Below are 23,866 nucleotides of genomic sequence, written 5' to 3' on the forward strand. Positions count from 1 at the left end.
GCTAGTTTAAAATAAGGAAATGTAACCTCTATGGGGAATAATAATCTAAGGAATAGGCTAGACCACCATGCCCAAGATATTTGCTGTATGTTTGAATTTATGTGCATCCCAATCAGAAGTTTACTGTTTAAAGACTGTGTTCTTAACTACTGTGGACAGATAGGTTCTCCATTTGAGATGTATCAAGATTTGTGTCAGTTCAAATCAGTGAATTGAAACAGCATTTACTGATGGCTTGATAGGAGAGTTGTTCCTGACTTCAAGAAATTTATGGTATGTTGGGAAAAACTGACAAGTCATTGTGATGTTACTGTACTTATAGAGAGACCCCAACAGTACAGGTTAGGGAGAGAGGGAGTTTGGAGAAAAGCTGGTCAGGAAGGTGTTAATAGAAAGTGAAGTCTGAGATGGGCCTTTAAGCAGAATTATACCAATATTAAAATGAAAGAAGAGTATTCTGTCAAAACAGTGATATTCTAAATGTTACTCCATCCCACCCGCACCCTCATTCGTTCTTTTTTTTTTCTTTGCCTTCATTAGGGCAAATTGAAAAGGTTCATGTCCATTTTATGGGCTTTATTTCTAATGCAATTATTTGGTTCAAGTAAAATTTTAGGCTGTTTTCCTTTGCATGCCCAGTCCTCCTAGATTGCAATTGTTCAAAGTTAGAAAAGAGAAGAAAGGGAAAAACAAAAACAAACAAACAAAAAAACAGCTTCAGCTCTTACCTTAGGGATCCTGAGAATTCATCCGTCTCTTTCTCTGGCTCCTGCTATGGTTTCTTGACCAATGCCTGTTTGTTTCCCTATTCCCTCTTATAACCCCCTCTGATATCTCCCTCTTATAACCCCCTCTGACATCTCCTTACCTGAACTGCCTGCTCATTTAGTTCCAGTTCTCTCCCAGCTCCTCTCTTCACTTGAATTCATTAGTATCAGCCCTCACCTTGCCTGGCGCATCCGATGCTATATCCATTCCCTTGCATCTGGCCCACACACCTGCCATCTTGAGTCTCAGTAGTCCTCTACCTTCCATCTGTATTTGACCAGCCTCTGGGCATGGTCTGCTCCACACTGCTTACTTTTAGTCTTAATCAGATTCTTACCCTTTTTCTGTAGTTTTTACACCACAACCCATGCTTCCCCTTCTCACCACCCCCTGCCAATTAATTTCATTAATGTTCAATTGCTGTAATTAATTTAGTTGTATTTTTTCTAATAACTGAGATTATAGATTTTTTCAATATTTGTACTAGTAAAAATATTTTTATTTTCTATATTATTTCACTTTTTGTGCTGATTGAAACTTTCATAAGGGCCATATATTATTTTCCTTTTGATAACTCCATTTAAAGCATTTATGAACCAAAACAAAACCAAAAAGTTCCCAAGCTCACACAAACAGGTTTACCTGACCTCTGAACCTGAACCCAGTTCTTTCCTGCCCACCATATTGTCTTGTTATTTTCATTCTAAAACCTTCATGAAAAAGTTAACAATTTACTTCCTCTAATTTAGCTTTATGTTACTGATAATTTTATTCATTTGCACAGTATTGGGGCTAGTAAGATCAAAGTTTCAACTCTTTATGGGTCAGTTATCCTCACTGTGCCTCTATGTCAGTAAACAATATAGTCGTCTCAACAGTTTAATCTACTACACAAGGGCAAAGGGTAAGGGAGTACAAAAGATCAACAAGGCTCTATCACCTTTCCTAACAAGACATCAAAGGCCTGAGGAAGGGAGGTTATTAGCATTGGAGAGAAGACTGGGTTTAAGTCAGAAAACCTGGATTTTTAAGTTGTGGTTTTGCTACATACTACCTCAGTACCTTTGGCTAAGTCTTTCTACCTCAATTGTTTCCTCTTCAGTAAAAAAGGAGATAATAGAGCCTCCACAACATCTCAAGGATTGAAATCATGTATGTGAAAGTATTTAGGAAAACAACACAGTGCTGGGAACAATATTAAAAAATCATTGTAGGGTAGAGTACTGGACATGATAACTTTGGGGTATACATTCAAGGCCTTCTATGTGGCAGCTTACCTGCCTCAGAGATTTGAATAACCCAGTGAATCCATCAGTAATCCAAAAGAAAAAAATGATAATGTTACTATGTTAGTGAACAAAATAAACAGAATATTTTATCTATTCAATTTTTTTCATTGCCTTTTCAGGAGAGCTTTGAACTTGGGAATTCTTCGAGATCCTGGATCAGAAATTGAAGATAGACAATACCAAATAGATCTGCAGTCCATCAATATTGGTACTGCACAGTGGGATCAACTAAAACCGGAGAAGGAAAGTGGCACACGAGGGGTGCTAACAGAGAGTGAAAGAAATTCTCAAAATCCGGCCCTTGAGTGGAATATGGCCAGCAGGTAGGAAATTATTGAGCAACTTTCTACACTTTCTAATATTTCATTACCAGAACAGTTAGTGATAAAATCTTTAGCATGCCCAACCTAAGTGCTTTGGTACTACTTCTGCATTTCATGACAAACATAAAATATATTTTGTAATTGTAGCTAATGATTTTTCTTGGAAATCTGTTACACTGTAATTATTACAAATTTAAGACTGTGTCAGCATTTTGTTTTTTTTAAAGCTTGCTATTGATGAAAGACTGTACTTCAGGGCTAAGGATACATTCACATTTTTCCTTGAAATCCGTTGTATTCAAGGTCAGATTATTTAAGTCTCTCCTTTCTGTTTATGATGATAAGAGGAGGAAAGTAACGAAAGCTCTGGATTGCCTTTATCTTTTTAGTCCACTTTAACTAAAAGCACCCATGTTCACAGAGAACATTTTTAAAGGAATTAGTCCTGAATGTGAGTTACAAGATTTGTAGAGAGCCGTTGCCATCTCACCAAGAGTACTCGTGGTTTCTCATCAGAAGGTTAGGTAGAATTGTTTGCTAGAACAAAGATACTAGGCATTAAAAATATTTTTTTTTATATTGTAAACCTGAAAGTCTTTATGATTTTAAAAAGCGTTCACTATTTTTTTCACTTTTCATATTGTTTGGTGTGTGTGTGTGTGTCTGTGTGTGTGTGTGTGTGTGTGTTTGCTTATAAGATTCACTAACATTAGTTGCTTGTAACACACCATGGTGGTTTGTTGATTGAATTTCTTTAGAACACTGTGTGTAAACTTTCTTGTATGCCTTTTGCAATGCTGATTGCTTTGGGGTTCTGCCCTTATACTACCAAAACTATATTTATCTACGTCTTGGCATTAATAGTAGCAACAACTTTATTAATTGCTTATAAAATGCTTATCACTTACCTAACTTATTTAAATTAATTTTAACAGTAATGCTATAAGGTATGAATTGTTTTCTCTAATTCTACATGAGGAGTCTGAGGCCTACCAAGGTAAATAATGTGCCTAAAACCAAACACCAGGTGGTAGTCTGCTCCTTCTTCAGGCACCCACATTCTTTTCTAATTTCATTGTGGCCCTTTTCATAATGAGCTTCTTTCAGCTTCCTGAAAGTAAGGTTTGTCGCTTGCTAATAGACCTTGGTATGTGAACTCCGCCTGGAGCTCTCTTAACCCACCCTGTTCGCTTGCCTCACTCCCATCATTCATCAGGCCTCAGAGTATAAACATCACATTTTCCAGGAAGTCTCCCCCTGAGCTTCCATGAGAACACAGAAAGTTCCCCTTCTGTGTGCTCTTAACATATCACTTAGCATATGCCCCCTAAATTTGGGGTGTAAATTTGGGTGAAAAATCTCCCACTGCCGACCAAGGTACATTTCAGGAGAGGGATGCAGCCAACACTCCCAGCAGTTGGTCCTGCATGGTGGATCTGGTGCACACCTCACATGCACTGCACCAGTCCTGATCTGTTAACATCACATATCAGCCCGGGCCCCATGTTTCCTCCGCTTCACTCATTTTTCAGATCCAGGAAATTCCACCTTACATAATTTATAGGTCATCTTAAGAACTGCAAATTCTAGGGGCGCTTGGGTGGCTCACTCAGTTGGACATCTGACTTCGGCTCAGGTCGTGATCTCACAGTTCACGCATTCGAGCCCCATGTCAGGCTCTATGCTGACAACTCAAAGCCTGGAGCCTGCTTCGAATTCTGTGTCTCCCGCTGTCTCTGCCTCTCCCCTGCTCATGCTCTGTCTCTCTCTCAAAAATAACCATTAAAAAAAAATAATTAAAGAAGAACTGCAAATTCTATCAACAAAGAAGGTGGGGTTATTTTCCTAGGAAACTTTATGACCGTCTCTCCTTAACTCAGCTGTATCTCTCCTATTCATTCTTTAATTCATTTTAGTAAAGAGTTTGCGTACCTGTGTGTGTTTTAATAATAGGACTGAAATTGAGGCGCCTGGGTGGCTCAGTCAGTTAAGCATCCGACTTCAGCTGACATCGTGATCTCGCGGCTCACAAGTTTGAGCCCCATGTCGGGCTCTGTGCTGACAGCTCAGAGCCTGGATCCTGCTTCGGATTCTGTGTCTCCCTCGCTTGCTCTGCCTCTCCCCCGCTAGTACTCTGTCACTGTCTCAAAGTAAATGAACATATAAAAAATAAAGAATTGAAATTCACATAATAAGATGAACTATTTAAAATGAACAATTCACTGGCACTTTGTACATTCACAATATTGTGTAACCGTTACCACTGTCTATAATCACTACCTCTGTCTTGTTCTAAAACATTTTCTTCATCCCAAAGTAAAACCCCTTAGCCATTAAGCATTTTCTTCTACATCTCTCTCCCTCCCCCTGGCGCCTGAAAAACACCAATCTGCTTTCTGTTTCCATGGTTTTATGTATTCTGGATATTTCATATAAATGGGATCATACAATATGTGACCTTTTGTGTCTGGTTCATTCACTTAACATAATATTTTGGAAGTTTTTCTGCATTGTAGCATGTGTCAGTATTTCATTCTTAGTTATTGTTGGATAATATTCCACTGTATGTAAATACCAGAGTTTGTTTATCCATTCATCTGTTGATGGGCACTTGGCGTGTTTCCACTTTTTAGCTATTATGGATAATACTGCTGTGGACATTTGTGTACAAGTACCTGTTTTCAGATATTAGGGATATATACCTAGGAATAGAATTTCAGGGTTGTATGGTAATTCTATGTTTAACTTTCTTGAGGACCTGCGAAACTATTTTCCACAGCAGCTGAACCATTTCACATTTTCACCAGCAATGTTCAAGGTTCCAGTTTCACCACATTCTCACCACCACTTATTTTCCTTTTTTTTTTTTTTAAACTATAACCATCCTTTGGGTGTGGTTTTGATTTGCGTTTCCATAATGATCAGTGATATTGAGCAGTTCTTCATGTGCTCTGTGACCATTTTTATGTCTTCTTTGGAAAAAATGCTTATTCAAGCCTTTTGCCCTTTTTTAAATTGAGTTGTTTGGGTTTTTGTTGATAATTTATGGGATTTCTTTTTTTATTCTAGATGCTATACCCCTATCTGATACATAATTTATAAATTATTTTTTCATTTTCTTGATAATGATCTTTGCACAAATTTTTATAATTAATCTGAGTCCATTGCCAAATCCAAGGTCATGAAATTTTATATCCATGCTTTAAAAATTTTTGTAATCTGTCTATAGTTGACACACAATGTTACACTAGTTGCAGATGTACAACATAGTAATTCAGCTTTTCTGTCTGTTATGCTGTGCTCACCACAAGTGTAGCTACCGTCTGTCACCATACAACACTATTCCAGTATCATTGCCTATATTACCTATGCTGGGCCTTTTATTCTGGTGACTTATAACTGAATGTAATGTATCTGTATCTCCCATTCCCTTCGCCCATTTTGTCCATCCCCTTCACCCCCTTTCCTCTGGCTGCCATCAGTCCTCTGTATTTATAGGTCTGATTCCGCTTTTTATTTGTTTGTTTATTCTTTTTTTGTTTTTTTAGGTTCCACAAGTGAGTGAAATCATATGATACTTGTTTTCTCAGTCTGACTTATTTCACTTAGCATAATACCCTCTAGGTCTGTCCATGTTGTTACAAATGGCAATATCTCACTGAGAACAAACTGAGGGTTGATGGGGGCGTGGGAGGGAGGGGAGGGTAGGTGATGGGTATTGAAGAGGGCATCTTTTGGGATGAGCACTGGGTGTTGTATGGAAACCAATTTGACAATAAATTTCATATATTAAAAAAAACAAATGGCAATATCTCATCCTTTTTATGGCTGCATAATAGTCCATTATGTGTATACTTATATGTATATCTTCTTTACCCATTCATCTATCAGTAAACATTTAGGTTGCTTCCATATCTTACCTATTGTAAGTAATGCTGCATTAAACATATATTTTTTCAAATTCATGTTTTCATTTTCTTTGAGTAAATACCTAGTAGTGGAATTACTGGATCATATGGTATTTCTGGTTTTAATTTTTTGAGGACCTCCATACTGTTTTCCATAGTGGCTGTACCAATTTACATTCCCACCAACAGTGTACAAGGGTTACTTTTTCTCTACATCTTTGCCAATACTTGTTATTCCTTGTGTTTTTGGTTTTAGCCATTGTGACAGGTGTGAGGTGATATCTCATTGTAGTTTTGATATGCATTTCCCTGATGTTGAGCATCTTCTCATCTGTTGGCCATCTGTATGTCTTCTTTGGAAAACTGCCTTCAGGTCCTCTGTCCATTTTTTCAGTGGATTGTTTGAGGTTGTTTTTTTGTTTGTTTGTTTGGTTTTGGTGGGGAGGGGTGTTGAGTTATATAAGTTCTTTATATATTTTGGATATTAACCCCTTATTGGATATATCATTTGTAAATATATTCTATTCATTAGGTTGCCTTTTTGTTTTGTTGATGGTTTCCTTCACTGTTCAAAAGCTTTTTATTTCGTCCTGCTGCCAATAGTTTAATTTTGTTTTCATTTCCCTTGCCTTAGGAGACATACCTAGAAAAATGTTTCTATAGCCAATATCAGAGAGATCACTGCCTGTGTTCTCTTCTAGGATTTCTTATGGTTTTATGTCTCACATTTAATTCTTACGTCCATTTTGAGTTTCTTTTTGTGTATGGTGTAAGAAAGTGGTCCACTTCATTCTTCTGCATGTTGCTGTTCATTTTTCCCTACACCATTTACTGAAGAGACTATCTTTCCTCATTGTATATTCTTGCCTCCTTTGTTGTATATGGGTTTATTCCTGAGCTTTTTTTCTCTGTTCCATTGATCTATGTGTCTGTTTTTGTGCTGGCACCATACTGATTTGGTTACTACAGCTTTGTAATACATATTGAAATCTGTAATTGTGATCCATACAGATTTGTTCCTTTTTCTCAAGATTGCTTTGACTATTGAGGTTCTTTTGTGGTTCCATACAAATTTTATTATTATTTGTTGTAGTTCTGTGAAAAATGCTGTTGGTACTTTGATAGGGATTTCACTGAATCCAAAGATTTCTTTGGATAGTATGCACATTTTAACAGTATTCATTCTTCCAGGGTGCCTGGGTGGCTCAGTCGGTTAGGTGTCCAACTTCGGCTCAGGTCATGATCTTGCGGTCTGTGAGTTTGAGCCCTGCGTCGGGCGCGGTGCTGACAGCTCAGAGCCTGGGGCCTGTTTCGGATTCAGTGTGTGTGTGTGTGTGTGTGTGTGTGTGTGTGTGTGTCTGTCTGTCTGTCTGTCTCAGACCCTCCCCCGTTCATGCTCTGTCTCTCTCTGTCTCAAAAATAAATAAACATTAAAAAACAATATTCATTCTTCCAATCCATGACCCTGGACTATCTTTTCATTTGTTTGTATCTTCTTTAATTTCTTTCATTAGTGTTTTATAGTTTTCAGAATACAGATCTTTTACCTCCTTGGTTAAGTTTATTCTTAGGTATTTTATTCTTTTTGGCGATTTATACCTATGCTTTATTCTGTGTTTTATGGGTTTAGCTCTTATAGCTGGATTGTTGATTCATTTTGAGGAGTTTTTGTTTGTTTGTTTTTATATATGGTACAAAATAAAAGTTCAACTTTCTTCTTTTGCATGTGCATATACAGTTGTCCCATCACCATTTGTTGAAGAGACTCTTCATTCCCCATTGAATGGTCTTGCCATGCTGTTGAAAATTAAGACTTAGAACAACCATTATATGCCATAGAATGTCTTTTACACTAGAGAAACAAAATGAAATAATTTCTGATATGTGTCCATCCCTTATAGGTCTCAGTGTCCAATCAAAGAGTTGATAGTTAAATTACCTATTAGAGTGCAGTGAGTGAAGTACACTGGTAGATGTAAATATAGGATGTTTAGGATTACAGAAAAGCCACATCAAAATCAGAATAAATACATTCCATGTACATAGGACATCTTGGGCTAACAGATGTGACAGACATTTAAACAATAAATCTAATACTGACATAGATACAAAATAGAACATTTAAAGAAATGAATGATGAACTCTATGGGTAGGTTTTCAGGGATGGTTTCAGAGTACACAGCTTCTGAATTTGTTTCCAGAGTATGGGTGACAGGAGTGGAGAGGGGCCATTTTGAACTAAGAAAACAGTAGATCCACAGGCTAGGAGTATGAAAATGTGGCATATGTTATCACTTCTGAATACCCAGTACTTAATATTATACTTGGCACATAATAGGAATATATTAAAGATTTGAGTGAATTAATGAAAGATTGAAGATTAGATGATTATGTAGAGCTAGCAGATCAGGTGGCTCTGAATGTTTCTGAGAGAGATTGATTCAAATGAAGACGGAACTTTAGACCTGATGTACTTTGTAGTGCTGATTAATCTTGGTAGAAATATAAACAGAACCTTAATGTGATTATATTTTTGTTTTTCAATAGGTATTACAGGTAAAATTCAAAACATATAAAAAAATATTCACTGACGAATAACTTGCTCCCTCCCCTGGCCAATATTAAATAATAACCTTTACGATGGTTTTCATTCATTCCTTCTGAGTACGTTACTCGGCTTCTGTCTTTAGTCAAAATGTGTTTCTATGTGTATGTTGGGAGAAGGGAATTTATACATAAAAATTATCACATTTTAAAATGTGTATATCTTCTAAAACCCCAGTTTTTCAGCTGAGGGAATACATTAGGATTCAGTCAAGGCAGCAGAACCATTATAAGTATTATAGCATAAAGGATTTATTGTAGGAATAAGGTCTTACTCAATTGTGGAAGAAGCTGTAAATTAAGGATCTAAAGACAGTGGATCAGAGACATGTCCCCAGGCATGTCCAGCCACTGGAGGGACCCCTGGAGGCTGGTAGACAAGTCCATGGGAGCATTGCCTCTGTTTCTGGGAGTAAGCCTGCAGTTGTTGTTAGTCTGCAGGGCCAGCGGTCAGGAAAAAGAGCCAGTCACAGAACCGAGAAGAGGGAAGACAAGCTGGAATCTGCCAGCACCTCTGAATTTTACTGTATTTTAAAAAGCATGACTTTCAGAGAATATTGGCCAGTATTTGTTTCATTTACACCTCTAAATCTCATGCAGTTTTCTCTTCTAAACTCTGAACCATTCTTGGCAAGTTGTTACAGAACAGAACCACTACAAGAGACAGTTTCAGGAGGTTCCTTGCCTTGTGCAATGTCACTTAAAAGTAGAGCTAAGTATAGAACCCTGGTTTGCTACCTCTTCCTCAACTGCTTTTCTTATACTCAGCGCTCTGACCCCTTACACTTGGGCTAAAGTTCATTGTTAGTTAATCACTTTTTCTTTTTCTCTCAGCAACCATTTTTACTATGTCTGGGCTTATTTTATAACCTGAGGAAATGAAGTGCTGAGAACTCAAATAACGTACTGATGTCTGCCATATGCAGGTTACACATCTAGTCACTGTTGCCATTTTATATGGGAATTAGTGCTTCGAGGTGTGTAAGGGGGGGGGGGTGGGAAATGGTGGCTTTTCTTCTTTACATATTGGCCAAGTATGTCCTTGGCAAGCTGAGAGGGTAGCATGGAGATAAAAGGACAGATCTGTCTTGGCCAGTCTCATTCTTTGTTTCTTATCATAGTTACTGACAGATGAGTTGGTAATCAGAAAATATTTAAATTGAATATAATCATCATAATAGTAGATCATTAAATTTTAAAACTCTCTGTAATGCCAATTAATTTGTGGTCATGTTAAAGCTCCCAACATCATAATTGTTGCATATATGACTATAAGTAATAATTCCCTGATCCAAAGCCTTAAATATTCAGATTTCCCTCCTTCAACATTTTGTTTAATAAGAGAAGGATCCAAACAAGATTACATCAACATTTACTTAAAAGTATATGAACAGGACCACCTGGGTGGCTCAGTCGGTTGAGTGTCCAACTCTTGATTTCGACTCAGGTCATGATCTCACGCTTTATAGGATCAAGCCCTACTTCGGGCCCTGTACTGACTGCATAGAGCCAGCTTGGGATTCTCTCTCTTGTTTCTCTCTGTCCCTCTACCACTCATGCACGCTCCACACCCGCCCCCCCCCCCCCGCAAAATAAACATTTTCTTAAGAAGTATATGTATAACACATAACTTTCATACATTATCCAGTATTATTCTGTGAAAACTCCATGTGGTACATCAGTGCATAGTATTAAAGCTTTAAAAATGCAATAAAATAACAAATTCCCCAATCATTTTTCCCTTGGTGGATTGCCATTTATATCCTCAATTTCAGATGTCCTTTTCTTTGAGAAACTTCCAGCAGTCCCCCTGACTTTCCCTCCTCCATGAAGTTTTATTTTGAAGTTTTTCCTTGGAAAAAGAGCTATCAAGTAGAATTAGATGCAAGAGTTCCACATTATAGATACAAACAACTGGAAACTAACCAGAGCTACTGACTGACAATTGAACATCTCAGTAAAAGTGAATTGTTGATATTTCAATATACATATGCTCATAAGACCTTCTTTTAGAGGCTGAAATAAATGTGATCTCAATAAACTTGTGATCTCAATCACAAATATATTAACCATAGTTTTGATTTGTTTGTTTGGATGCAGGTAATTTTTGTGTTTTTTTGGTTTGGTTTTTAGGGAATGAGAACATTGTAACATTTAATTTTGCCAAAATAAAATTTTACTAGCATTTTATTTAAATGTCCCTTAAAAATTATCCTCATTTTGGGTTGTAGTTCTTGAAGCATTATTCAGATATTTTATATGTCTTTACAAGTTAATTAGGTCCCCGACTGAAAGTTTTGACACCTGTCTGTTTTTTCCTTACCATTTTACTTCTCCTACCTTGTGATTATTTTTAATTATTTTTTCGGCTAACCTGAGCTGCTCGCATCCAACTCTGCCATTATATTCCCAGCACCTAGCAGAGGGCCTGGCATAATAGTGGACTCTCAGTCCATGTTCTCAAAATTTCACACAGCCATAGATGCCAAGAGAATGATATGGCAGTATACTAGGATAAAGGCCCTGGGAAATTTATTTACATTAGGGCTCAGGGAAGACCTAATCTAATACCTAATGACAAGAATGAGCTTGGACCGTGGACTGCTCGTGTCAAGTGTTCTGGCAGAGCAGAGACCTGTGATTGGGAATCAGTGTTGCACACTTAAGGATCATGACTAGCTGAGAGGAAAGGAATAATAGGTAAAGTTTGGGGTAGGGAAGAGACTACATTATGAATGGTTTTATACATCAGTGGCAGTTTGGATTTTATCTTTATTGCATTAGAAAGTCACTGGATAGTGTTCCTCTTGGGGAAAAAACCCAAAACACCAAAATAGGGTTTAAACTCTTTCTTATATATTTTGTTTTTAAAGTTACTATAGAACTCAAATTATCCTGAAGAACTCTCTATCTAAAAATAAGAGGAATCTCTACAAATAAGTACAGTTAACCAACTGATAACAAATAGTTTTCCAGTTATCATATTTTTAGGATAAATGTCTGTGATTATTTTTTATATTGAAGAATGTCCACTCTAAGGGATTATCTCAGTTGATTAGCAGAACAAGACTTAAGTATCTTCTGGTCAGGCATCTTTTGTCCAAAGCTCAGCTGTAATGCCATACCAAGAAAGTCTTCATGTTGAATAAAAAAACTGTTCACTGAACACATAGACCATTTAGAACTTTTTATTCTTTTTAGTGGAATATTTTGGAAACATCAACACCATTTTTCCTACTTACGGTTTTTCATAATATACAATTTTTGAAATGGGGCTCTTAAATGGCAGTACTATTTCCTACAGAATTAGTCAAGAATGAATGGAAGATGGGCAGAAGAACCTTAGGATAAATTGGCTGAGCTGGGAAAAATGACCATAGCCTTCCTAAACATATATTTTCATGTATGCATGTGGCATATACTTATGCCATCTTGTGTACTGACAATTTCAAAGAATGATGCTTTTCCATATTTATAATCTCTTCCCAGAGATTGACTGAATAGCTTTTGTTAACTTAGATGATTACTTTACTGTTACTTGTTTAGCACTTTATAATTGCCCAATTGTTTTTACCCTCACACAGGGTTTAATATATTTCCACGGGTTTAATCCTGTATGTTAGATAACAGGTGGAAATCACTATTCCATTTCCTTGTTTTTTATGGGCAGTGTAGAAATACATTAAATCACTGTTTTAGTATACTAGAGAAATATTTCTTCTACACCTCTCCTAACCTCATATTCCCTAGCATGCTATAGATAATCTGTTTTCTCTGTCTGCTATCTTTTTTTCATAATAGGTGATCACCTGTTTCACCAAGAGATGTCTGATGGTGGATTTTATTGTATTTATCTGAACCAGGACTCATTGTGCTTCCTGAATCTGTGGTTTCTTATATATCATCAGTTCTGAAGAATTCTCAGCTATTAACTCTTTGCTGTTGTCTCTTTTCCTTACTTTCTATTCTCTCTTTTTGGAATACCAATTAAATATATTGGACCTACCCCTCCATGTCTCTTTTCTTTTAAACTTGCCATTTTAAAATTTAAGTTAGTACATTTCCTGGAATTTTCTCAAATCTGTATTCTAGTTTATTAATTTTTTCTTGAGCTACGTGTAAAATGTTATTTGCCACATCTACTGTATATTTCATTTTAGTGACTGTATTTTTCATTTCTGGAAGTAGTATGTGTTTTTCAAATCTATTTTGACTCTTGATAATACCTTGGTTTTTTACTCCTCAATTTTATTCTATCCAGTATGTATTTAATAATTTTAAGCATTTATTTATTTATTTATTTATTTATTTATTTATTTATTATTTTTTAAACAATACAAATTTATTGAATTGTTCATATGGTGATTTCATTATCAGAAGTTCTTGGTAATGAATTTGATAATGGGGTTGAATTTTCCTCTTGCTAATAAAGAATAATTTGTGGGTGGGGGTATATAAAATAATCTGTTCAGGAGCTTGTCTTTAGTGGTCTTTGTCCCTGAGAATCCTTTTTGTCTATTTGAGGGCATGTTTTCCAGACAGGTTTTACATGCATCTATTTCTGACAGATGTCCCAGGGTTATGAAAAGTCTGATTCCAGTTTTATATAAATAATTCAGAATGGGTATTCCTAAACCAGTACAGTAATATAAATTACAGCTACCAAACACACATGAGGGATTTCCCATTATTTTTCATCTTCTGGGGAGATCTCTGTTTTTTCAACAAGCTCTCTTGCCAATATAGTCATATTTTCTCATTCTTCTCTATTTCTGATAGAAAATGCTTTGTCAAACCTTTAGGGGCCCCAGATCTAGGTAGACAGCTCATTTAAAAACCTTTCCCTATGAGTGAAGTCACATGATATTTTATATGAGGATTTTAAGATACAAAACAGATGAACATAAGGGAAGGGAAGCAAAAATAATATAAAAACAGGGAGGGAGACAAACATAAGAGACTCTTAAATATGGAGAACAGAGGGTTACTGGAAGGGTTGTGGGAGGAAGGAGGGACTAAGTGGGTAAGGGGCATTAAGGAATCTACTCCTGAAATCATTGTTGCACCATATGCTAACTAACTTGGATGTACATTTAAAAAATAAATTAAAAATTAAAAAAAATCTTTCCCTATTTGGGATGTAAGGATTAGCCTGTTGCCTCTATATGGCCATGGGAAAAAAAAAAAATCTGTTCCCTGCTACATCTGAAACTAATACAATATTGGATGTCAACTATACTTAAATAGTAAATATTTTTTATCTATTTCAAGTTTTTATTTAAATTTTAGTTAACATATGGTGTAATATTAGTTTCAGGAGTAGAATTTAGTGATTCATCACTTACATACAACACCCAGAGCTCATCACAAGTGCCCTCCTTACTGTCCATCACCCGTTAGGCTGTGTCCCCACCCACCTCCCAGTCTGTTCTGTACAGTTAAGAGTCTCTTACGGTTTACCTCCCTCTCTTTTTTCTTTCCCTTTTCCGTATATTTAAGAAACAAAACAGATGAGTATAGGGGAAAGGAATAGTAAAAAAAGAAAAAAATTAATCTATTCTCTTGATTTAGAGTGGCTAAAACCCTGAAGTCAATAACAATGTCAGTTAATAATTTGAGTTTCACTTGCCTTTTTTGTTATTTTATTTTATTTATTTTATTTTTTTAAGTTTATTTATTTTTGAGAGAGTTGGGGAGAGGCAGAGAGAGAGACACACACGCACACACAGAATCCGAAGCAGGTTCCATGCTCCAAGTTCTAGGCACAGAGCCCAGTGCACGCTCAAACCTACAAACCGTGAGATCATGACCTGAGCCAAAGTTGGACACCCAACCGACTGAGCTACCCAGGCTCCCCCCCCCCTTTTCTCATTGTAAATCCTGTGCACTTATCTAGTAAAATATTGGCAGAATTTAATTCTCTTAATTATTTTTTTAGTAGTTATTTCTTTTGAAGTATTTCAATCTATAAAAATTGTTAAGGCCTAAAAAAATATGTCTTTGAGGTAAGACCTCAAAGATAAGAAATAACACAAAATTAAAGTTAACATTATGTTAACAGAAAAGTTATAGTTTTATAATAAAGGACTGTTGACTTACTGATTTTTTTTTTATATTTTAAGGTCATAGGTCTTTCATATGTTGTGTTACTGATTTAATTCATCACATGATGGGGAAAAATATGATCTGTATAAGTACTCTTTTTTCCCATTGGGTGTTTTAGTTAATATTTGCTCTTATTTGGTTCCCTGCCATCTTTTCCATTTTAAGGTATTTTTAATACATCATATATTTAAACACTCCCTTATGAGAGCACATCAGATGTTACGTGTTTCTCACATTGGCCATTTTATGGAACTTGAGCTATTAAGCTCTAATTATGGTGTCTCTCAGGATCACAACCTTTCCTCTGTATTCACAGATTTTAATATTTCTTCCTGTTACCCTCCATTCAGCAGAACTCCTAATTCTTTAAAATTGACTTTCTTGAAATCCAATACTTATGTGTCACAAAACCGGATGATCCAATTTGCTTTTTTGGCAGACACCATGTAAAACTCTGCCCATTGCAAAATTGAACAAATGATACTAGAACTTTCTATTTTCTAGACTACTCTGGTAGAAAAGGATATAGAAAGACTTGAGGGTTATATGAGATTTGTCATGAGATAATTTATGCTAGTTCTCTGATCTCAGCTTTATCACTTTATAAGTGAATAACAGAGACATATTTATAAGGAATATTAATTTAATGGTTCCAAAGAACTTTTGAGATACAGCTTGCTGGTAAAACGTAGAACTGTGTGTGTGTGTGTGTGTGTGTGTGTGTGTGCGCCCGCGCATGTGCGTGCACGCACGTATATGCATATATATATATACACATATATATTTCATAAAAAGAAAACTTAGAAAATGGACTGTAGACTTGAAGAACTGTACTAGCATAAGCTTTAGTTTCTCAATATTTTCCAGTTTCATCTTCTACCATGTATGTAGTACTCCTTTGAAATTATTAGCAATTTAATGTAGGTAGAAGAGTAGAAATTTTGTGCTAAGTAACTGATCACAGGTGAGAATGTGTAAAGAAGAATTAAAATAGAGGCCAAATGCTGCTCCACTATCAGGCCCTGTTGTGTAACTCTGGTTTCCACTAGGTGGCCTTAGCCTAGCCTCTTATCTTCATTTCCTCATAGGTAATATGGGGTTAGTAATAGTTTTTACTTCCCACAGATGGTTATTGTGAAGAAGCATTCAGTATCAAAGTCACAAAAGCTGTTTCATGAACTGTATATACACTAATAATCCATGAACTTGGTTCTTAGAACTTGAAAAAAGGAGGTCATTCAGAGATTAAGAGGATATACTTGTGAACCTCATAAGGTTGGAATGATGGCAGTTGTCAACCAGAAGGTCAGAAATACTAAAAATAGGAAATTAAAAATTATCACCAAATAGTAAGGTTATTATTGATAACAATACATACTAAGTTATTTGCAAGAACAAAAGGAATTAAAAACAAATTTATTTGTTGAAAAGATAGGACTAATGAAATTAATTGCATCCAAATTTCTCAATAATTTTTTCCTTTTATCAATCTGAGGTAAAGAATTGAAGTTATAAAACTGTGACTGTAAAATTTACAACTAAGCACTCTCAAAATAATAATGTAATTTTACCATACATGTTTACAGTGCAAAGACTTGTATAACTTTAATGAAAAATATCCCTGAAAAAAAAAAATGAAATGGCTAATCATTTTTTACTTTGTCTTTTAGCATACGGCGGCATCAAGAAAGAAGAGCAATTTTAACGCCCATTTTAACAGATTTTTCTGTCCGAATAACTGGAGCACCTGCTATCATTTTCACCAAAATAATTTCTCCAGAAAATATGCACACTGAGGTTAGAATTTTATTTAGGTTTTATTTCAGTCTATGTAATGGAGTAGCTTCTCTTTGTAAGTTAGGGATTTTCTTAGTTTTAGTGTACAGGATGTCAAATTGCTTATTATTAATAAGTTACTATAACCAGAAATGATTGAGTACTTTCCAGTGCTGTTTAGTTATTGCTTTTCATGTAGTTATTCATAACTACATCAAATCCTCATAATAATTCTGAGGATTTATAACTACATTCAATCCTCATAATAATCCAGTTAACTCCTTCTATCCTCACTTTATAGATGAGGGAACTGAAGCCTAGAGAGGCTGACTCAAATAACTTGTCCATATTTTCACAAGTAGTAAGTAGCAGAGCATGCATGGTATGAACCCAACTGGTCTGACTCCAAACCATACACTCCTGACCCTGACCTCTACAACCTCCTCCTGCTTTCCGGTGAAAACAACAACGTTGACAGTGTTCTCATGGGTTACTTCACATGGAAAATTGTACATGGATTGCCTTAGTCTTCACAACATCCTTGTGAAATAGATATTACTAGTATCCATATTTTTAGTTAATGTTTATTTGTTTTTGAGAGAGAGAGCGTGAGTGGGGTAGGGTCAGAGAGAGAGGGAGACACAGAATCCAAAGCAGGATCCAGGCTCCGAGCTGGACTCAAACTCACGAACCGTGAAATCATTACCTGAGCCGAAGTTGGATGCTTAAGCGACTGAGCCACCCAGGTGCCCCTACTAGTATTCGTATTTTATGGATCCAGAAACTAAGATCAAAAGAGATTAGGTAACTTAACCAATGTTACTAGCCAGTTACTGGTGGATCCAGATTTCAAGTCTGATCACTATGGTATACTGCCTCTATGCTTAGAATAGAAATATAAGAATAATGTGGTCCATCATAATTTAAAAAGTATTCTTCACAGAAATTTATGTCATGCTAAAAACCTAAACTCTTCGATCATTCACAGTTAGAGGCAGTTATGAAAAGTTCAGAAAAATTAAGGAAAGATTAAATATATTAATCTAAGCTAATAAAACCTCACATTCATTTTCTGAGTTTTTAAAAATAATATTTTTATAGATGTTGTTTATTTGATGTTTATAATTGCCCTGTAGGGAAAGCTAGGTTAGGTATAGTATCTTTTCTTATCCACAAAAAAATGTATAAAAATTAAGTAGGTCTACAAATATCTTATTTAGTAACACAGTTGATTCAAAGTACATGAATTTATTTCTTTTCATCATTACTTGAGGAATAAAATTTCTACCTATAATTAGTAAAAGCAGGGAACTTGTGGGAGTAAAAGTTATTTAACCCAAAAAAAGGAATATTCATTCCCGACTTGCTGTTCTTTATGGCTATATTAAAACCTACTCTAAGCTCTGTAGTTTGCATTTGGACCAGTCATAAGTCTCCTTTAAGTCTGTTCCCTTGGATGACACTAATAAGGATAAGGTTCGGTGGACGTTTCCAAGCATTCAAACATTGTCCACATTCACTTCATGACAAGAGGCAGAACTTCTCCTTATTAAGTGAAGCTTCTGGATTGCTTTTCACTTCTTTCTTCCTTTCCTGAATGGCTTTCCAACAATGAATGTTCAAATGACTCAAGTTATGCAGAACAGCGTCAGTTAAGTGGTAGACATCTACCTAATGCTGCCAAGATCTTAGCAGCTTGAAAAAGTGAAAGTAATTAGTCTAGCTATCTTTGGCTTCAGCACTCTCTTTTGTTATATATCATTTGGAGGGTATACTTTGGAGGAGACTCAGACCATACCACTTGTAACTGTAATTGCTTGCCTACAATTGCCTGTTTATATCTGTCTGCCCAACTAGATTGTAACCCCCTCAAGAGCAAGTTGCCATTTAAAGCCAATCTATTTTTTGTGATATCCCTAGCAGTCTACTATAGTGCATGTTACTTAGGAGATGCTCAGTAAATATTTGTTAGTTTGAATGAATGAACAAGATTATGCTAAAGAATTACATCATCTCTTACATATGGAAATGATAGTTTGAGGTATGAAAAAGCCAAATGTATATGAAATGGTAAAAAATTAGTGTTTGTGTTGTTAGTTTGTTTCCCTGCAACTAGTGCACAGCCCAGTGCACAGCGGGACCTCATAAATGTTTATTAAATTATTCCATTAAACTCTGTTGAGTGCCTATGCTGTCCATTTCTGCTATTCTCATTAACATATGAACTTGAGTCCCAGGAGAATTCATCAACGTAGTAGAGGTCAAATAAGTAAGAATGATAAATTATCATCTAATGGCGATCATGTATCTTTATCTGTATTCAGTTTTTTGTTTCTGTTTTTGTTTTTGTTTTTGTTTTTTGCCCCTTTCAGGAGATTTTAGTGTGTGGCCATTCCTTGGAAGTGAATATAACCACAAACCTGGACTTCTTCCTAAGTGTGGCTCAAGTTCAACTCTTACATCAGTTAATAGTAGCAAATATGACTGGACTGGAACCATCAAGCAAGGCCACAGAGGTAACTGTTACCTGATTTTGATTAGTCTTACTGCATTTGTGCCAACTTTATATTCATAATAGGAAAACTATAATTAAATGCTTTCTGCTAATTATTCTATATTTAATTTTATTCAAAATATGGTCATAAATTTTATTGGATTGGTGTTCTCTGTTTTTGAAATTTGTTTGGTCTCTCTTTGCCTATCATGTACCTTTGCAGAATGGTTGTGGCTTAGCCTCAGAAAAGCCTCTGTTAAAATATATGATTTTAGTATCCTGCTGCAGTTTTTTTAAAAAGTACAACACAAGAAACCTGGTGTAGCTTTCAGTTACTCAGATACATTACAGGGATAGGGCCTCTTTTGGAAGTGAACTTTGTAATCGCACTATGGGAATATCTTCAATAAATAACTTCTAAAGCATTCATTTCCCATGCTCAGTGAAGAATGGACACAATCATAAAAGTTGAATGCCTGCCTAGAATTTTAATTTTGATCCGGTGTTGGTTGGAAGCCTGCTTTGTAACCACAAAGCATGTCAGTGTGAAACAAAGAAAGCTTCTTATTAGATGCTTCTCAAGATATATTTTCTTTCTTTTTTGTTTCCATACTTCTATAATCCTATCTGTACTTAAGGTACATCTCCTATAAAAATTCAAGTCAAGAAATCATTTACCTGTGAAAAAGACATTGGTTTTATTTTTGTCAAGAGATACACCAAAGACTCGTAAGTTCTGTTTATTAAAAAGGGAGGGAAGGAAGAGATGTTCACTGAGAGCTACTTGATGCTAGGCAGTGTGCCAGGCATTTTCACGTAAGTTGAGCATATTATCACAACCATCTTGTGAGATTGATATGGGCATTATTAACATTTTACATATAAGGCTCAGAGATGGTAAGTGACCTGCCTGAAATCATTCATGCATAGCTAAAACATGGTGGAACTGAGATTTTAATTTAAGTCTTTCAAGTCAGTGCTCTTTCCATTCTACCACACTTTGTGTACTATAACTATTAGTCTATCAGTCTTCTTTATTTTTAAAAAAATATTTCAAAATGATAAAGCTGTAAATTTTTATAAATGAAGATTCTCTAACTAGACTGTCTTTTACCATCCATGATTTCTGTTTGCTCAGTATCTTTCTTAAAAGGTCTGTAGAGCTGGGGCTCCTGGGTGGCTCAGTCAGTTAAGTGTCTGACTTTGGCCTAGATCATGATCTCACTATTCCTGAGTTCAAGACCCACATCGGGTTCTGTGCTGACAGCTCAGAGCCTGGAGCCTGTTTTAGACTCTGTGTCTCCTTCACTCTCTACCCCTCCCCCACACTGCTTTTGTCTCTCTCTCAAAAATAAACATTAAAAGGGGGGGGGGGCTGAAGAGCTATGTGGTCTCTAAAATATCAACTTTTTTCTGTTATATCTTAGTCTATAAGGATATAATTATATGACTTGAAAATAAATAGAGCAAAAGATATTTTCCCATGGCATTTTCGATGAAGTCCTTGAAGAAAGTAGGGTTGGAAACAATATTAAAAAAATTTTTTTTTGAATGTTTATTTATTTTTGAGAGGGAGAGAAAGAGCATGAGCAGGGGAGGGGCAGAGAGAGAGGGAGACACAGAATCCGAAGCAAGCTCCAGGCTCCAAGCTGTCAGCACAGAGCCCAACGTGGGGCTCAAACTCTCGAGCTGTGAGATTATGACCCGAGCCGAAGTCGGGCGCTCAACCAACTGAGCCACCCAGGTGCCCCATGGAAACAATATTTTACATTCCTATATTATTTGCGCTAAGTTTGCGAATCTCTCACTCATATCAGTAAAACCAAATTCATAGATTTCTGATGTGTTTTAGGAATTTATACATCTTAGCAAATTTGTCGTTAACTCTTTGGGCAGTTATGAATAAAACTATAAATATTCATCTTCAGACTTTTGTGCGGACAGAAGTTTTCAATTCCTTTGGGTAAATAGAAAGGAGTGTGATTGCTGGATCATATGGTCAGAATATATTTGGTTTTATTTTAAAAAAGAAAAAGAAAAAAAAGAAAACCACCAAACTGTCTTCGAAAGCGGCTTATACCATTTTGCCTTCCCACTGGCAATGAAAGAGAGTTCCTGTTGATACACATTCTCGCTAGCATTTGGTGTTGTCAGTGGTCTAGATTTGGGCATTCTATTAGATGTGTAATGGTGTCTTTTGTTGTTTTAATATTCATCTCCCTGATGATCTATGAAGTAGAGCATCTTTTCGTATGCTTATTTTCCATCTGCATATCTTCTTTAGTGAAGGGTCTGTAAAGTCTTTGGCTCATTTTTTAATTGGGTTGTTTTCTTACTGTTGAGTTTTAAGAGTTTCTTTGTATATTTTGGATAACAGTCCTTCATCAAATGTGTCTTTTGCAAATATTTTCTCCTAGTTTATGCCTTTTTTTTCCTAATTCCCTTGATATTGTCTTTCACAGAGCTGAAGTTTTTAATTTTAATAATTTTTTCATGGATCATATCTGTAGTGTTGGATCTAAAAAGGCGTCACCATACATACCCAAGATCATCTAGGTTTTCTCTTATGTTCTTTTCTAGGTCTTATAGTTGTGTGTTTTACATTAAGTCTATAGTCTCAGTCTTGAGTTCGTTTTTGTGAAGGGGATAAGGTCTGTATGTAGATTCATTTTTTTTACATGTGAATGTCTAGTTTTTCCAGCATCATTTGTTAAAGAGACTGTCCTTTGCTCCATTGTATTCCCTTTGCTCCTTTGTCAAAGGTCATTTGACTGTATTCATGAGGGTCTATTTCTGGGCTATCTGTTGTGTTCCATTGACCTTTTTGTCCATTCTTTCACCAATACCATGCTGTCTTGATTACTGTAGCTTCATAGTAAGTCTTAAAGTATGGCAGTGTCAGTTCCCCCAACTTTGTTCTTCTCCTTCGCTATTGTAGAAGCTATTCTGTCTCTTTTGCCTCTTCACATAAACTTGAGAATCAGTTTGCCAATAGCCATGAAATAACTTCCTGGAATTTTTACTAGGATTGCATCAAATCTATAAATCAAGTTAAGAAATGACATCTTGACAATATTGAGTCTTCCTGTCCATGAACACAGAATACCTCTCCACTTATTTAATTCTTTGATTTTGTTCATCTCAGTTATATAGTTTTCCTATTTATATCTTGTGTATATTTTGTTAGATTTATACCTAAGTGTGCCATTTTTGGTATGCTACTGTAAATGCTATTGCGCTTTTAATTTTAAATTCCACTCGTTAATTGTTGGTGTACAGAAATGTAATATAATTGATTTTTGCATATTAACCTTATATCCTGCAACCTTGCTGTAATCACTTACTCATTCCAAGAGTTTTTATGTGAATTCTTTCAGATTTTCTACATAGACAATCCTGCCATCTGTGAACAAAGATCGTTCTTTTTTCCTAATCTATAATACTTATATGTCCTTTTCGTGCCTTATTGTACTAGAAGGAACTTCCAGTATGTTGAAAAATAGTGGTCAAAGAGGACATCCTTGACTTCTACCTGATCTTAGTGGGAAAGTTTCAAGTTTCTCACTCTAGGTTTTTTGTAGATGTTTATCAAGTTGAGGACATTTCTCTCTGTTCCTAGTTTACTGAGAGTTTTTATCATGAATGGGTTTGGATTTTGTCAAGTACTTTTGATGCATCTATTCATATGATCATTTGATTTTTCTTTTCTAATTTGTTGATGTGATGAATTACATTAATGGAGTTTTAAATGTTAAATGAGCCTTGTATACTTGGGATAAATCTCAGTTAGTATAGTATATAATTCTTCTTATGCATCGTGGATTATATTTACTAATAATTTGTTGAAGATTTTTGTGTCTTTATTCATGAGAGATAGTGATCTGTAGTTTCTTTTGCATGTGATCTCTTTTTCTGGTTTTGATATTAGGGCAATGCTGGCCCCATAGATTGAGTTAGGAAATATCTCTTCTGCTTCTGTCCCCTGAAAGACATTGTATAGAATTGGTATAATTTCTTCCTTAAATATTTGCTAGAAATCAGTGACTCCACCTAGGCCTGATGATTTCTTTTTTGGAGGTTATTAATTATTGTTTAAGTTTCTTTAACAGATATAGGGCTATTCAGACCTCCTGTTTTTTCATGTATGAATTTTGTCTGATTGTCTTTCAAGTTATTGGTCCATTTCCTTGAAATGGTCATCAAATGTGTGGACATGGAGGTGTTCATAATATTCCTTTATTATCCTCTTAATTTCTGTAGTGATGTCCCCTCTCTCATTTCTGATATTAGTAGTTTTATTCTCCCCCCACACCCCGCCTTTTTTTTTTTTAGTTAGCCTGGCTAGAGGCTTTTATTGATTTTTGCTCTAATTATTATTATTTCTTTTCTTCTATTTCATTTGGATGGTGATAATATTTCCAGACAGTCTTTGACAAAGTTTTATTTGAGAGATTAATTTAAAAGTTATTCAAAAATGTGGTGAGTGATTTTTGTTAATAGAGGAAACATCTATACTATAAACAAAGGGGAAGAAAGATGGACAAACCTTTGGAAATAGAAGTGAAAACAGTGGAACGATCTAAGGATTATTGCTTAAAT

General features: G+C 35.6%; 1 protein-coding gene across 7 annotated transcripts in view; it reads left to right on the plus strand.

Moving 5' to 3' along the window:
* Nucleotides 1-23,866, plus strand: part of VPS13B (vacuolar protein sorting 13 homolog B) — an 843,987-nt gene that overhangs the window by 545,142 nt on the left and 274,979 nt on the right. For all 7 annotated transcript variants that reach the window (XR_007148665.1, XM_047842688.1, XM_047842692.1 and 4 more), the window contains 3 exons: nt 2,177-2,380; nt 16,668-16,794; nt 19,146-19,289. Coding sequence is in view for 6 of the 7 variants with exons in the window: in XM_047842688.1 (XP_047698644.1) it covers nt 2,177-2,380; nt 16,668-16,794; nt 19,146-19,289 (475 nt within the window). In the remaining variant the exon portion in view is untranslated. The remainder of the gene's footprint in view (nt 1-2,176; nt 2,381-16,667; nt 16,795-19,145; nt 19,290-23,866) is intronic.

Source organism: Prionailurus viverrinus, chromosome F2, assembly GCF_022837055.1.
Source record: "Prionailurus viverrinus isolate Anna chromosome F2, UM_Priviv_1.0, whole genome shotgun sequence".
In the NCBI taxonomy this organism is placed as follows: Eukaryota; Metazoa; Chordata; class Mammalia; order Carnivora; family Felidae; genus Prionailurus; species Prionailurus viverrinus.